At 28.7% G+C, this 18,106-nt stretch overlaps 1 protein-coding gene across 3 annotated transcripts in view; it reads left to right on the top strand.

Annotated features, from left to right (window-relative positions):
- The first annotated feature begins 16,505 nt into the window (after positions 1-16,505).
- Positions 16,506-18,106, top strand: part of LOC117172524 (putative epidermal cell surface receptor) — a 102,549-nt gene continuing 100,948 nt past the window's right edge. For 2 of the 3 annotated variants that reach the window (XM_033360547.1, XM_033360549.1), the window contains exon 1: positions 16,508-17,033. In XM_033360547.1, the coding sequence (XP_033216438.1) occupies positions 16,910-17,033 (124 nt within the window). In that variant the 5' untranslated portion in view covers positions 16,508-16,909. Of the gene's footprint in view, positions 17,034-18,106 lie in introns of all 3 variants that reach the window. The other variant, XM_033360548.1, reaches the window with a different exon arrangement.

Below are 18,106 nucleotides of genomic sequence, written 5' to 3'. Positions count from 1 at the left end.
CATTTAAAAAATTAACTATTCCATGTTTGGTTAAAACTTTATGTTGTATTTTGGATAAGTTGAAAATTCTTTTTTCTTAATAGAACATTAATTTTCTTGGTCAAAAATTGATCTTTTTGATTAAAAATTTATCAATTTAGTTGAAAATTACTTTCTTTAATTCGTCTTTTCGTGTACAAAATTAATCCTCTTTATTGAAAAATTCAACTTTTTTGTAAAAAATTCAACATTTTAGTTGAAAATTAAACTATTTTGCAGAAATTTAATTTATTTTGTATCTTGTTAAAAAGTCATATTTTTATGTAAACAATTATTCTTATTTGCTGAAAGTTTAACTTTTGGGTTAATAGTTAAACTATCTTATTTAAACTGTATCTTTATTGATCGAAAATGTGGTATTTTATTAAAAAAATAAGCTTTTCCGATTTAAAAGTCCAATATCTTCTAAAACATTAGACTTTTCAGCTTGTAAAATTTACCCTTTTGTTTAAAATTTATCTTTCATGTCTTTTACTTGAAAATTTAAATCTTTGATTGAATTTTTATTTTTTTGTATGAAAAATCGACCATTTAATTAAAAATGCTATCTGATTATTTTCATAATCTGAAAATATTTTTTTATTTGTAATTTTTTGTCGAAAATTCAACCATGGTGTTAAATTTCATCCTTTTGGATTAAAACTTCACCATTTATGTTAGAAAATCCATCCTTCTTGGTTGAAAATAAGCACCCTTGGTTGAAAAGTAACTTTCGTTTAAAAATTCAACTCTCTTCGTAAAAAATCGTCTTTTTGGCTTGAAATTTTCATTCTTTGATTATCAATGCAACTCTTCAGTTAAAATTTTTTTGTTTAATTCGTTTTTTTCAAAATTAATCTCTTTGGATATAGAATCTTTTTTTTTAATTTAACTATTTTATTGAAAATGCACTATATTTCGACTTCAAATCTTAGGAATTTAAAGCGTTTCGTATTAAATTCAATACGTTATCTGGGCCATAACTGGAAAAAATTTTCCGTGTGACAAGAAAGTGGCTTGGCGCCGCCAGGCTATAAAAAAAAGTACCCTTGCGGCACCAGGCCTCACAAGGCCTTTGACTTCCACACTGATTAATTTGACGATTTTTTTTTTTTATATTATGAAGATATCCGACACTATATTATTTTGAATATTCTAAAATATTTTGAAGATGATGAAGTATTTTATGGCCCTGATAAAGTAATCTGATAATATTAAAGTATTTTGAAGTAAAAAGCATGTGGTTTGTTAAATGAATTTAAAGCATATTTGAATTATTTTTAAAAATCGCGAAATGCTAATATATAGATTTTTTTAAATACTGAATTATGCTAATAATTTATTTGTATTAATTTTTTATTCCTTATTTCTCTCCACAACTCGTTAAATATATATTACAGAAGTAGAATTCGCACAGTAAAATTAGTCAGTTTCATAATAACTCCTAATTTGAAATTTAAGCTTTTAAATTTTAAATCAGAAAATGACCGGGAATTTAATTAAAAACCCAACAATTTATTTCAGTTTGGTTACAAATTAATTCCTTCAACTGAAAGTTGAAATGTCCATTTCTTAAACAATTAATACTTTCTTGTTCAAAATTCAACAATTTTTATAAAAATTTATATTTATTACTTGAAACTTCAAATTAAACTATTTCGTTGAGAATCCACATATTTGATTAAAAATCGATTATTTTGGTAGAAAATTATCTTTTTCCTTGCAAGTTAATCTTCAGGTTTAAAAATTCCTTTTTTTTATTTTTGTTAAAATTTCAAGTATTATAGTTCAATTATTTGGCTGAAAGTTAAACTCCTTTTTAGAAAATTCAATTTTTTTTTGGTTGGCGATTCATAATTTTAATTAAAAATTCATTTTTTGTTGTTGTTGCAATATGAGCAATTTGATATAAAACTCGTTTTTTCTTTAGATAAATTAGAAAATCATCACTTTGTTTGAAAATGTAACTATTTTTTTTAAGTTATTATTTTTTGTGTGTGAAAAGTTAGTTTTTATTAGGAAAGCAATTATTAAACTGAAAATTTAACTTACTGTAATTGATTATTACATAATTTTAGTTGAAAATTCATCTGTTTGGTTAAACAATTATTTTTCAACTTAATATTTAATTAATTATGTTTTGGTTAACAATTTATCTTTTTTAGTCAAAATTAATTCTTTGTTGTTAAAAATTCTACCGTTTCAGTTTAAGATTAATTTTTTAAGTTGAAAATTCATCAGTAAAGTTGAAAATTAAACTATTTTCTTAAAAATCCGTTTTTTCTTTGTTGAAAATTAATTTTTTCATCTAAATGTTTGAAGTATTCCATACTTTATTAAGAATAAATATTTTTAAGTTGAAAATTAAAGTATTTGTTTAAAAAATCATTTATTCTTAAAAATTATCGTTTCGCTGTGAAACAGTATTTTTTTGTTTGAAAATTCAAATATATAGGTAAAAAATGCATTTTTGGAGTTGTTAGTTCAACTATTTTGTCAAAAATTCATCTTTTGGCTTGAAAATTCAACATTTCGGATTCGAGTTTTTTTTCAATATTGACTGAAAAATCCTTTTTGATTGAAAATTTATGTGTTCTGTTGAAATTTAATATTTTCTGGTAGGATTTCCATCAATATTTAGAAATTTTGATATAAAAAGTTGATGTTGCAGAAAATCCACATATTAACAATGTTGCGTAATCGGGTTAGCCCCCCCCCCCCCCCCCCCCCCCCCCGATAAAAGACCGATTTTTTTGAAGCCACTGGAGTAATTTTAATATATTGAAATATGGTAAAGATACTGTGTTATTAATAATAGACTAAATTGTGAAATTGTGAAATTCTGAAGGATTTCTGAAATCGTTAAAGTATTTGAAAGGTTTTTAATCATTTTGAAACCACTGCAGTAATCTTATAATATTGAAGTATTCTGAAGATGCTGTAAGATTTAGATTGTACCGAAGTGTTATCAAGATTGTGAAGTATTTTGAAGTCCCTATAAATCAATTATATTATATTGAAGTATTTTCAAATCACTGGAGTAATTTGAAAATATTAAAGTAATCCTAAGTCACTGAAGTAATTTTAAAATATTGAAGCAATTTGAAGTCACCAAAGTATTCTGAAGATACTAAATATTTTTGAATATACTGAAGTGTAATGCATATGCGATGAAGTACCAGCTTTTAAGTCCCTTTAAAGTAATATGAAGATATTAAAGTAATTTAAAGGCACTGCAGTAATTTGAAGGTATTGAAGTATTTTAAAGGCACTCAGAATTTGAAGGTATTGAAGTATTTTGAAGGCACTCAGGTAGTTTAAACATTTCAATGTATTTGGAAGATTATGAATTATTTCTTAGTCACTGAAGTAATTTTAAGATATTCAAGTATTCTGAATTCATTATAGTATTATGAAGACACGGTATTACCTTGAATAAACTGAAGCATTATAAAGATATTAAAGTATTTTAAAGCCCCTATAAAGTAATCTGAAGATATTCAAATATTCTGACATTATTAAAAAAATCTGAAAATATAAAGATATTGGGAAGATTTTGAATTATTTTAAAGTCATTGAAATAATCGAAAGATATTGAACTATTTTGAATAATTTTGAAGACGCTCAAAGTATTTGAAGGAATTAAATTATTTGGGAGATTCGGAATAATTTTGAAGTGTCTAAAGTGATCTTAAGTGAACCTGAATAATCCGAAAATGTTGAAGTATTATGAAGTCACAAAAGTAATTTGAAGATATTGAAATAATTTGAAGTCACTGAAATATATTTGGATACCTCTGTATTATTTTGATTAGATTAGAGTATTATGAAGATTGTCAAATTTTTTGAAGCCACATAAGTAATCTGAATAATGAATATATTGAATTATTTTGAAGTCACTGAAGGGAAACTGAAGCTATTTAATTTTTTGGAAGGTCTTCAATAATTTTGAAGTCACCAAAGTAATCTGAAGATATTGGTATATTTTCAATTATTTTAGAAGTAATTTGACGAAATTGACGTGTTTTAAATATTTTTGAAATAAGTGACGGCAGCTGAAGCTATTGAAGTACTTGAAAGATTTTAAATCATTTTTATGTGTCTGAATTATTCTTAAGTAATCTTAAGTAATCCTATAATATTGAAGTAATTTGAAGTCTCTGAAGTATTCTGCAGTCACTGTATTATTTTGATTGTCCTGAAGTTTTATGAAGATGTGGTGAAATATTTTCAATTCTTTAGAAAGTAATCTGATTACAATTAAGTTTATTCAACTCTCTGAAGTAATCTGAGGATATTAAAGTATTTTGAATTCACTGAGGTAATTTTAAGGTATTGAAGTATCCTAAGCATACTGTATTTTTTAACATACTGTATTTTTTAATACACCCAAGCATTATGATGAATATGAAGTCTTTCGTATCCACTGAAGTAATCTGCATATATTGAAGTATTTTGAAGTCATTGTAGCAATCTTAAGATATTGTATTGTTTTGAATATATTATAAAGAATGTAAAGTACTTTAAAGCCACTGAAAATATTTGAAGACATTAAAGTATTTTTAAATCTTGGAAGTAATCTGAAACTGTTGATTTATTTGGAGGTCACTGAAAAAACCTAAAAATATTGAAGTATTGTGAAGATATTGTATTATTTAAAATATACTGAAATATTATGAAGATTGTGAAGTATTTTGAAGCCACTGAAGCAATTTGAAGTACTTTAAAGTTATTGAAGTAATCTGAAGTATTCTTAAGGTACTGTATTATTTCGAATATACGAAAGTATTATGAAGTATTTTCAAGTATTTTGAAGTCGCTGAAGGAACCTGATGGTGGTAAAGTAGTTAAAAGTTTTTATATTATTTTCAAGTCACTGAAGTAAACTGAAGGTATTGAAGTATTTTAGGTTATTCTTAATGCTGAAGTAATTTCGACATATTTAAGTATTCTGAACAGATATTGTATATTGTATTATTTCAAATATACCGAAGTATTATAATTATTGTGAAGTATTTTGAAGCCACCAAAGCAATCTGAAACTCTTGCTTGCCGGACTCGAGTTCATTGAAGTATTTTGAAGTCCCTATAAATCAATTATATTATATTGAAGTATTTTCAAATCACTGGAGTAATTTGAAAATATTAAAGTATTCCTCAGTCACTGAAGTAATTTTAAAATATTGATAATGATATTGACTGAAAATATTGAAGTATTTTGATGTCATTAAAGGAATCTGACGATATTAAAGTGTTTTAGAAGTTTTTAAATCATTTTGAAGTCAATCAAGTAATCTGAAGGTACTGAAATATTTTGGATTATTTTTGAACTACTGAAGTAATCTTCAGACATTTATACTAAAGCATTTCGAAGTTCTCGAGACCTTTTCGAGTCACTGAAGAAATCTTAGTATTGAAGTATTTCAGATTATTTTGAAGCCGCTGAAGTAACCTTAAGATATTTACGTATTTTGAGGTCCCTGAAGAAATATCAAGATATTCTAGTGTTTTGAAGTCACTGAAGGGACCTGACGGTTGTAAAGTCTTTGGAAATTTCATATAATTTTCAAGTCAATGAAGTATTTTAAAGCCACGGAAATAATCTAAAAAAATTCAATTATTATAAAGTCACTAAAGAAGTCATACGAAGTTAAAGGGTTTGGAAGTTTTTTATTATTTTTAAGTGACTAAAGTAATCTGAAGGTACTGAAGTATTTTAGAAACTTTTAAAGCCATTAAAGCAATCTTTAGATATTGAGGTATTCTGAAGATACTGTATTATTTTGAATGTACAGTAGTGTAATGAAGATTGTGAAGTATTTTCAAGCTACTGAAATATTTTTAAGTAACTAAAGAAATTTTATGATACTAAAGTATCTGGAAATATTTGAATAATTTGCAAGCAATGGAAGTTATCTGAAACTACTGAGTAATTTTGATTATTTTGAAGCCACTAAAGTAATCTTCAAAAAAAAAGTAGTATTGTTAAGGTATTGTATTATTTCGAATGAACTGAAGTATTTTGAAGCCACGGAAGTAATTTTTAGATATTGAGGTATTCTGAAGATACTGTATTATTTCAAATATATTGTAGTGTAATGAAGATTGTGAATTATTTTAAAGCTACTGCAAAGTAGTTTCAAGTAACTGAAGAATTCTGATGATACTAAAGTATTTTGAAGTTTTTAAATAATTTTCAAGCAACTGAAGTTATCTGAAGGTACATAAGAATTTTAGATTATTTTAAAGCCATTTAAGTAATTTAAAGTAATTGAAGAATTTTAAAGTAACTGGAGAAACCTGATGATACTAAAATATTTCGAATTTTTTCAATAATTTTCAAGCCACTGAAGTTATTTGAACACGGTGGAAAAAAAGTTTGCCTAATATGTAGCTAAAAAAATTGCGAACTCTTCGTTATGACTCTAGATGCTAGAAAATCACCCTCTCAAAATCTGATCTGATCCTTTTTTTAAGATATCCGTAAAAGAATACTAATATTTCAAAAAATGAAAAAGTATTTAATAATCTCCGGAGAGTCGTGGAACCGGTACCTCTAGAGAAAAAGGTTTTCTCTAAGTACTTAAGGCTGTTGCTCTTGGTGGTTCGGAACCCACCTTAAACTGTAGGTCCCCCTTCCACCACCAAGTAAGTGTGTGGAGGGTGTGTAAAGGAATAGAGAAGGTGTAAGAAAAATGTAAGCCCTTAGGAGACACATTAGAAGCTTCCACTACTACTACCGGTCAAAGTTTGGGTTCACTTAGAAAAATCTTTTTTTTGTATTTATCGCTTTAATTATACCAAAGCTAAAAAAATGTCTCTTTAAAAGGTTGATTTTTTTCGAAATTCTGTCTAAAATAAGCCCAGGGTGAAACCTATTTGTCTAGTTTTTAAGTAGATATTGCAAAAATAGTGTAAATTTAAATGTTTTCTTAAATTTTCAATAACTTCCGAAATAGTCAACGTTTTTCAATGTCCTTGTGCTCATTTTAAAGCTTTTTTCACCGTATCACAACAGCTTACGAGTATTAATCGTAAAAAATGTTTTTTCGAATTGCAAGGACTTCAAGTTGTAATAAAAAAGTTGGATAAATTTGAAAACATCTTGTCTGTAGGCAAATCAGAATAAAAGTTAAATAAATATATATTCTAAGGAAATTACATAGAAAATTCATGATTATATGTTTCATATATTTTACAAAAATATTTTTGTTACTAAAAATAATATTTCAATTTTTCCAACCTTTTTGTTACAAATTCAAGTTCTTGGCATTCGAAAAAAAAGTTTTTTTACGATTAATACTCGTAAGCTGTTGTGATACGGTTAAAAAAAGCTTCAAAATGAGCACAAGGAAATTAAAAAACGTTGACTATTTCAGAAGTTATTGAAAATTTAAGAAAACATTGGAATTTGCACTATTTTTGCAATATCTACTTAAAAACTAGACAAATTGGCTTCACCCTGTGCTTATTTTAAACAGAATTTCGAAAACAATCAACCTTTTAAAGACCCAGTGGGCACAAAATTTGACGATGTCTTTACGACATCGTTACGACATCGTTACGACAGCTTTACGACATTTTTACGACATCCTATGTCCGTGTCGTTTCGTTGTCTTTACGATATCGTGAAGACACCTTAACGTCATGGAAATAAGATATCGTAAAGTTGTCTTAAAAATGTCGTAACGATGTCATAAAGACGTCGCCAAATGTTGTACCCACTGGGAAGACATTTTTTTATCTCCGGTATAATTAAAGCAATAAATACAAAAAAAAACGATTTTTCTAAGTGAACCCAAACTTTTGACCAGTAGTGTGCAACCATACTACCATAGACATCCACACTAGCTATAAAATTACGAATGAATTTAAAAGTTCAATTTACGCCGCTTTTGGTATTTACGTTTATAACGTTCTGATAGTTGATTCAAAACTAATCGATATTTCGACATTTTATGTGTGAAGTATGTTTGTTGACATCTAAATTTTTCGCGCTGCAATCAGTTTCCAAAAACTAACAATTGTGCAAGTCAGGCACCCAATGGGCACAAAGTTTGGCGACGTCTTTACGACATCGTTACGACATCTTTACGACAACTTTACGACGTCCTATGTCCATGTCGTTAAGGTGTCTTCACAATATCGTAAAGAAGTCGTATGATCTGACGATGTTTTTACCATACCGCAAAGACATCAAAATGACATGGACATAGGATGTCGTAAAGATGTCGTAAAGATGTCGTAAAGACGTCGTCAAATTTTGTGCCAACTGGGCAATTATAGAATTTTCACTCAGTGTCTTGTTTGATGTCGTTATCGAAACATACATTTGAGTGTGTGTAAAAAAGTATTACACGTTGTCGATAATCAATGTTCATTTGTATATCGCGAAGTGTATTGAAAAGTGTTTCTATAATCTCTACACATCCCAGATGTGCATTTACTCATCAAGAGAATAGGATAAAAGTTTCTGGACTATGTGAAAAAAATTGTTCTTGAACAGGAAAGTTACAGTAATTTTCAATTAACACAAACTCATCAAAAATTGATTGCAAAGCATATTAAGAACAATTGTAACTTGAAAGATGAAAGGTTTCCCTTGAGTATATGTGTTACATGTCGTTTAGTATTACTTCAATATGAGAAAAATGATTTGAAGAGACCATTACCAACGATGCCTAACTGTGAAAACATATTGTTACCTAAGATCACGAGGATAAATAGTGTATCAACGGAAGTATGTTTTACTTGTAATTCTTACATATGCTTAACTGGCAGATAGAAAACACATCCGCGTAACACAACAGGAGTGAAAAAAGACATAAGTACTCAAATTACAGCTTTAAATGGATTGTATATGGCTCGCAAAATTCAAAAATAATTTCCTTCCTGAAGTAAAAACTTCTGTCCAATCAAAAATAATGACAATTTGTAAAATATGTAAGACTGAAATTTACAAAGGTTTGCTTGCTTGTTGCAAGCAAGATCATGTAGCTCGAAAAAAAGTTGCGAAACTGGTAAATGAATAAGCAAATAAGCAGCAAGAATATATCGCGTCAGGAATTGTCAATAAAAAAGCTAAAAGTGATAGAACATATTCTATTACGCTGAACACTAAAGGACGAAGAACACGAATATTTTTTAAAGAAAAAAGTACTGCAGTCACATTTTCATCAAAATATTTAGATGATTTCCATCATATCACTGGATGTTTGATTCGATATATGAATAACTTGACTACTTTTATTCGACATTTTGTTGGTCGAAAGTCTGTGTCTGCTCATTATTCACATCTCGTTAGTGAACGAAGAAAATTATTAAAAGATATCTACAATATTGATATGTTAGCATTTGATACTAAGAATTCTAATAAAAAAGAAATAAGACCTATCGTCTGGGCTGATGCTGGAAAACGTAAAAAAAACGTACGTGAAAGACGTAATTTTGTTGGTGACCGTATCTTGTTAAAGTAATGGCATATGGTAGCCAGGTTTTTTTTCAATTTACTTGTCAATAATTCCTCACACACCAACTGAGACTGATTTGGAAAATGATATACCTAAAAAACAAAAAAATAATTGATTCTCAAAACAGTATGAAAGCAAAAAATGCAAAAACAAGTGTTAAAAAACTGATTATGCTATGTATAGTATCTAACGTCAAAGAAAGCTATGAAAATGTTGAACTTCTATTCAATTTAGTGAACATTATCAATATTTCTTTCAAATTTGTCTCAGATTTTAAAATATTACTGATCGTGAATGGACAACAAACGGCAACGTCAATGTATCCTTGTCCTTATTATTGCTTTGATAGTATTCAAGATTTAAGGAAATTTGTTAATGAAAATCATGTGTCCGAGGAAGTGGAAGTTTTACCTCCTGAAACATTTGGTGATTCGAGAAAAGATTATGACAAGTTTATTTCTCTTGGCAAAAAAAAAGTTACCTAAAACTGCCACCGTACTATAAATGAGCCACTTTTCAAAGAAAAAGACGATTCGTTGATTCTTTATAAATGTACAATTCCAGAACTTCATATCTTACAAGGGTTTGTGAACCATTTGTTTTGGGATGGTCTTGTGCACCTTGTCGGTCGAGAGAAAGCTCTTTTGTGGCCTTTAAAACTAAAGTTAGTCTTAAAAAATTATCATGGAGAGGTATTTCAAGGCAGTGCATGCAGAAAATTGTTAAGAGAAGCTGATGAACTCTTTGGTCGAGAAATGTATGTAGATGTCCGTCCATTTCCCATCATACCCTATATCACTGCATTTAAAATAATGGATAAAATTGTTAATTTATGTTTTTCAATCAAGAGACTTGATCCAATTACAGATATGGGAAAGCTCATTAAAGACCTGAAAATGCATGTCCTGATGCAGTGCTTGTGAATACCCAAAGTTTAGACTTATGGTCGGATCTAATTTCTAAGATATCTTGAAAATATTGAAGTATTATAGATTATTTTGAAGCCATTGAGGTGATCTTTTGATATTGAGGAACTGTGAAGATACTGCATTATTTCGAATATACTGTAGTGCAATAAGATTGTGAATTATTTTGAAGTTATACTATAGTATTTTTAAATATCGGAAGAAATCTGGTGATACTAAAGTATTTTGAAGTTTTTAAATAATTATCAAGCCACTAAAGTTATGTAAAGATACTAAATAATTTTGATTATTCTGAAGCCACTAAAGTGATCATCAAATATTGAAGTATTGCCAATATACTGTTTTATTTCGAATTTACTGAAGTGTTATGAAGATTAGGAAGTATTTTGAAGGCACTGAAGTACTTGGAAATAATTGAAGTGTTTTGAAGTCATTTAAGGATTTCTGAAAATATTTAAGTATTTTCAAGGTTTTAAATCATTTAGAAGTCACTGAAGTAATCTTGATATATTGCAGTATTTTGAAGTCACTGAAGGTATCTGAAGATATTAAATTGTTTGAAAGATTTGAAATCATTTTCAAATCCCTAAAGTAATCAGAAGGTATTGAAGAATTTTGGACTATTTGGAAGTCATTGAAGTAATCTTTTAATATTGAGGTATTGTGAAGATACAGTGTTATTTCGAATTTTCTGAAGATTCTGAAGTATTTTGAAGCCACTGAAGTAATTGGAAATAATTGCAGTGTTCTGAAGTCATTGAAGGATTTTTGAAAATATTAAAGTATTTTCAAGGTTTTAAATCATTTAGAAGTCGCTGAAGTAATCTTGATATATTGCAGTATTTTGAAGTCACTGAAGGTATCTGAAGATATTAAATTGTTTGAAAGATTTGAAATCATTTTCAAATCCCTAAAGTAATCAGAAGGTATTGAAGAATTTTGGACTATTTGGAAGTCATTGAAGTAATCTTTTAATATTGAGGTATTGTGAAGATACAGTGTTATTTCGAATTTTCTGAAGATTCTGAAGTATTTTGAAGCCACTGAAGTACTTGGAAATAATTGCAGTGTTCTGAAGTCATTGAAGGATTTTTGAAAATATTAAAGTATTTTCAAGGTTTTAAATCATTTAGAAGTCACTGAAGTAATCTTGAAATATTGCAGTATTTTGAAGTCACTGAAGGTATCTGAAGATATTAAATTCTTTGAAAAATTTGAAATCATTTTCAAATCCCTAAAGTAATCAGAAGGTATTGAAGTATTTTAGATTATTTTCAAGCCACTAAAGAAATCTGAAGATATTGAAGTATTTTAGATTATTTTGAAGACATTGAAGTAATCTTTTGACATTGAGGAACATTAAAGATACTGTATTATTTCGAATATACTGTATAGTGTATTAAAGCTTTTTAGACTATTTTGAAGTCATTGAAATAACTTTTAATATTAACTTTTTTTTATATACAAGTATTTGTAAGTTTTTGAATAATTTTCAAGCCACTGAAATAATCTTCAAATCTTGAAGTATTGTCAAGATACTGTATTATTTTGAATTTATTAAAGTAGTATGAGTATTGTGAAGTATTTTGAAACCACTGAAGTAATCTGAAAATTGAAGTATTGTAAAGTGACTAAAGAAGTCTGACTGAATTCTTCGAATTATTAAAGTTTTTGGAAGTTTTTAAATCATTGTCAAGCCATTGCAATAATCTGAAGGTATTGAAGTTTTTTAGATTATATTAAAGCTATTGAAATATTCTTTAGGAGTTTAAGTATTCTGAAAATACTGTATCTGAAGTTATTGTAGTATTTGAGATTATTTTTAAGTCATTGTAGTAATCTTTAGATATTGAGGTATTGTGAAGATACTACATTATTTCGCATTAACTGAAGTATTATGAAGATATTAAAGTATTCTGAAGTCACTGAAGTATTCTTTGAGGTATTCTTAAAATACTGTAATATACTTTTAATATACTGTAGTGTAATGAAGATTGTAAATTATTTTGAAGCTGCTGAAGTAATTCGATGATATTGGAGTATTTTGAATGTTTTGCATCATTTCGAAGTCACTGAATTAATTTTGAGATATTTCAGTATTTTGAAGTCAATGAAGAAATCTGAAGATATTAAATGCCTTGAAAGGTTTTTAATCATTTTCAGGTTACTGAAGTAATCTGAAGGTAATAAAGTATTTTAGATTATTTTGAAGCCATTACAGTAATCTTTTGATATTAAGGAACTGTGAAGACACTGTATTATTTCGAATTTAATGAAGTGTTATAAAGATTGTGAAGTATTTTAAAGCCCTTGAAGTATTCTTTAGTGTATTGAAGATTGCGAATGGCTGTGAAGCTACTGAAGTAATTTGAATATATTGAAATATTTTGAATGTTTTGAATCATTTTGAAGTCACTAAAGGAATCTGAAGATATTAAACTATTTGAAAGGTTTTAAATCATTTTCAAGTTACTGAAGTAATCTGAAGGTATTGAAATATTTTAGATTATTTTGAAGACACCGAAGTAATTTTAAGATATTTACGTATTTTGAAGTCCCTGAAGTAATCTTAAAATATTGACGTATTTTGAAGTCACTGTAGGAATCTGAAGACATCAAAGCACTTTACATATTTTTAATCCGTTGAAGTAATCTCAAGATATTGAAGTCTTTTGAAATTGCTGAAGAGACCTGACGTTAGTAAAGTCTTTAGAAGTTTTCATATAATTTTCAAGTCGCTGAAGTAATCGAATGGTATTAAAGTATTTTAGATTATTTTGAAGCCATTGAAGTAATCTTTAGATATTGAGGTATTCTAAAGATATTGTATTATTTCGAAAATACTTTAGTGTAATGAAGATTGTCCATTATTTTGATTATTTTCATGAAATAATTCGAAGTAACTGTAGAAATCTAATGATTCTAAAGTATTTGGAAGTTTTTGAATAATTTCCAAGCCACTGAAATAATCTGAAGTTACTATGAATAATTTTGATTATTTTAAAGCAACTGAAGTAATTCGACGATATTGAAGTATTTTGAATGTTTTGCATCATTTCGAAGTCACTGAATTATTCTTGAGATATTTCAGTTTTTTGAAGTCAATAAAGGAATCTGAAGACATTAAATGCTTTGAAAGGTTTTTAATCATTTTCAAGTTACTGAAGTAATCTGAAGGTATTGAAGTATTTTAGATTATTTTGAAGCCATTAAAGTAATCTTTTGATACTGAGGAACTGTGAAGATACTACATTATTTCGCATTAACTGAAGTATTATGAAGATTGTAAAATATTCTGAAGTCACTGAAGTATTCTTTAGTGTATTTAAGATTGCGAATTGTTTTGAAGCTACTGAAGTAATTTGAAGATATTGAAGTATTTTGAAGGTTTTGAATCATTTCGAAGTTACTGAATTATTCTTGAGATATTTCAGTATTTTGAAGTCTCTGAAGGAATTTGAAGATATTAAATTATTTGAAAGGTTTTTAATCATTTTCAAGTTAATGAAGTAATCTGAAGGTCACTGAAGGAATCTGAAGATATTGAGGTATTCCAAAGATAATTTATTATTTTATATATACTGTAGAGTGTACTCTAATGAAGATTGTCAATTATTTTGATTATTCTCATGAAGTAATTTGAAGTAATTGTAGAAATCTGATGATTCTAAAGTATTGGAAAGTTTTTGAATGATTTTCAAGACATTGAACTAATCTGAAGGTAATGAATAATTTTGATTATTTTAAAGCCGCTGAAGTAATTCGATGACATTGAAGTATTTTAGATTATTTTGAAGCCATTACAGTAATCTTTTGATATTAAGGAACTGTGAAGACACTGTATTACTTCGAACATAATGAAGTGTTATGAATATTGTGAAGTATTTTAAATCCCTTGAAGTATTCTTTAGTGTATTGAAGTTTGCGAATTGTTTTAAAGCTACTGAAGTAATTTGAAGATATTGAAGTATTTTGAAGGTTTTGAATCATTTTGAAGTCACTGAATAAATCTTGAGATATTTCAGTATGTTTAAGTCACTGAAGGAATCTGAAGATATCAAAGCACTTCACATATTTTGAATCCGTTGAAGTAATCTTAAGATATTGAGGTATTGTGAAGATACTGTATTATTTTGAATTAACTGAAGTATTATGAAGATTGTAAAGTATTTTGAGGTCACTGAAGTATTCGATGATATTGAAGTATTTTGAAGGTTTTGAATCATTTTGAAGTCACTGAATTAATCTTGAGATATTTCAGTATTTTTAAGTCACTGAAGGAATCCAAAGATATTGAATTATTTAAAAGGTTTTAAATTATTTTCAAATTACTGGAGTAATCTAAAGGTATTGAAGTATTTTAGATTATTTTGAAGACACTGAAGTTATTTTTAGATATTTACGTATTTTGAAGTCTCTAAAGTTATCTTAAAATATTGACGTATTTTGAAGTCACTGTAGCAATCTGAAGATATCAAAGCACGTCACATATTTTGAATCCGTTGAAATAATCTTACGATATTGAAGTGTTTTGAAATTACTGAAGAGACCTGACATTAGTAAAGTATTTGGAAGTTTTTGAATAATTTCCAAGCCACTGAAATAATCTGAAGTTAATATAAATAATTTTGATTATTTTAAAGCCACTAAAGTAATTCGATGATATTGAAGTATTTTGAATGTTTTGCATCATTTCGAAGTCACTGAATTAATTTTGAGATATCTCAGTATTTTGAAGGCAGTGAAGGAATATGAAGATATTAAATGCTTTGAAAGGTTTTTAAGCATTTTCAAGTTAATGAAGTGTTCTGAAGGTATTGAAGTATTTTATATTATTTTGAAGCCATTGCAGTAATCTTTTAATATTGAGGAACTGTGAAGACACTGTATTATTTCGAATTTAATGAAGTGTTATAAAGATTGTAAAGTATTTTGAAGCCCTTGAAATATTCTTGAGTGTATTTAAGATTACGAATTGTTTTGAAGCTACTGAAGTAATTTGAAGATATTGAAGTATTTTTAAGGTTTTGAATCATTTTGAAGTTACTGAAGGAATTTGAAGATATTAAATTATTTGAAAGGTTTTAAATAATTTTTAAGGTACTGAAGTAATCTGTAGGTATTGAATTATTAATATATATTGAATATATTATATTGTATTATATTAATATATGATAAATTAATAGGTATTGAAAACAAATGTTTAGATTGTTTTGAAGACACCGAAGTAATTTTAAGATGATTACGTATTTTGAAGTACCTGAAGTAATCGAATGGTATTGAAGTATTTTAGATTATTTTAAAGCCATTGAAGTAATCTTTAGGTATTGAGGTATTCTGAAGATATTGTATAATTTCGAATATACTGTAATGTAACGAAGATTGTCCATTATTTTGATTATTTTCATGAAGTAATTCGAAGTAACTGTATAAATCTAATGATTCTAAAGTATTTGGAAGTTTTTGGATAATTTTCAAGACGCTGAAGTAATCTTCAAATATTAAATTATTGTCAAGATACTGTATTATTTCGAATTGATTGAAGTGTTATGAAGATTGTGAATCTGAATGTATTAAATTATTTGAAAGGTTTTTAATTATTTTCAAGTAACTGAACTAATCTGACAGTATTGAAATATTTTAGATTATTTTGAAGGTACTAAAGTAATCTTCAGATTGAAGCAATCTTAAAATATTGACGTATGTTGAAGTCCCTGAAGGGATCTGAAAACATTAAAGTGTTTCGAATATTTTGAATCATTTTGCAGCCACTGGAATAATTTGACGATATTGTAGTATTCTGAAGAAACCGTATTATTCTGAATACACTAGAGTTTTCCGAAGATGGTCAAGTATTCCCTTGATTTGTTCAAAGGTCCCAGGTAAGCTGACAGGTACACTTAAGAAAGTCTCTTCACGGTCCATCCGAGCCACCCAGTACATGGCGGAGTGAGTCTGTGCCCCGGCAAGGTGAGTGTATACGAGAATTCCCTGGGCCCGGCTCGGCTCGGCGCGGAGGAATGAAAGGCAGCAGCAGCAGCAACAGCAGCAAGCAAAACCAGCAACCAGCAGCACCAACAACAACAGGAGGTAAAAGGTAGATCCCGCTCACCGGCGCATTTTACCTCGGGCCTCCGCACGGTCCGCAGTCGGTCCCTCAACCACCCAATCCGAACTCCCTTACTTACAAACCAGCTTTCTCCATTTTCAAAATAAAAATCGTCTTCTCCGGAAAGTGCCCCGGTGAGATTTGAGCGCTGCTTGTGATCGAATCGGGGATTAATTATTTATTAAAAAAAAGAGGCCGAAGTCTGGCGCGGAGTGTTGCTAGGGCAACGACTAGGCGCGATTATTCGCGTTGGTGTCTGCTGTATTGGCTGTATTCATAGTGAACTTTATGACCTGTGACTGTGGCAACCTGTGGTGAGTGCGACGACACGGCCAAGTGCTGAGGTGGTGTTTGTGGATGAGATTTGAGAATAATGCGGTAGGATCATGCAGATCAAGGAAAGATGGTTTCTTATCGCGACGGCGGCTTTCTGCTTCCTAGGCGCGGTTTTCTGTGCCACGGACGCAACGGATACAACGGACACGACCGAAACATGGACCACGACGACCGGTGAGTTTTGGGGAGGAGGTTATCCACATATGTGCGTGTGCTGTGGTGTGGTGTCGACAGCAACTGAGATTTGGTATCAGCGTCGGTACCACGAACTGAGGCTGGAGAACGGAATTATGGATATTTTAGTCCTCTTTACATCCCCCTTTCCCCTGCGGTACCCTCCCTTTTTTTAAATCCATATTTAAAAACTTTCCCTTTTTCTCTTTGAAGATAAGATTTTCAGGGCCGCTGGACCGGGAAACTGGGATTTTTTTTCAAATAATGTGTTTTAGACCATTTTTAGAAGAAAAATATATACAATCGCTTGATCACAAATGTAATTTGAAAAAATTTTAGTTTTATCTCTTTGAAGAAGAGATAAACAATTAATAATTAAAAGCGCTTAGGATTGACAATTTTGGATAAAGAAATTTTTGTGTTTATTGACTATATATAGAAATTAATTCATGATTTTTTAAATTGAACTGATATTCCCGTAGGACGTGTGAAAAATCCTGAAATATTAAAATCCCGAAATGAAACATTCCTGAGTAATAGGATTCCCAGGGAGGACGGAAAAAATCCCGAAAAAAATGTCTGAATAATAGGATTCCCAAAATAAGAAAATTCCCGAATAATAAAATTGTCAAGCAGTTTATAATATTACCAAATTTAAAAACTCCCGAATAATAATATTCCTAGAGTTATAACACTACCGAATAATAAAATTCCAGAATTATAAAATTCGTGAATAATAAAATTCCTGAAAAATAAAATTGTCGAACAGTTTATAATATTACCGAATTATAACAGTCCCGAATATTACAATTTCATGATTATAACATTTCCTAATAATAAAATCCCCGAATTATAACATTCCCGAATAATAAAATTACCAACAATTTGATGATTTTACCGCTTTTGAAAATTCCCGGATTATAACAATCCCGATTAATGAATTTCCCAAATTATAACATTCCCAACAAATAAAATTGACCAACAGTTTTATAATAATGCAGAATTTGAAAATTCCCCAATAATAAACTTCCCAAATCATAACACTCAAAGAATCAAATTCCCGATTTATAAAA

This window comes from Belonocnema kinseyi, chromosome 5, assembly GCF_010883055.1.
Source record: "Belonocnema kinseyi isolate 2016_QV_RU_SX_M_011 chromosome 5, B_treatae_v1, whole genome shotgun sequence".
In the NCBI taxonomy this organism is placed as follows: Eukaryota; Metazoa; Arthropoda; class Insecta; order Hymenoptera; family Cynipidae; genus Belonocnema; species Belonocnema kinseyi.
The sequence above is the reverse complement of the archived record's forward strand: the minus strand, read 5'-3'. Positions and strand labels throughout refer to the sequence as shown.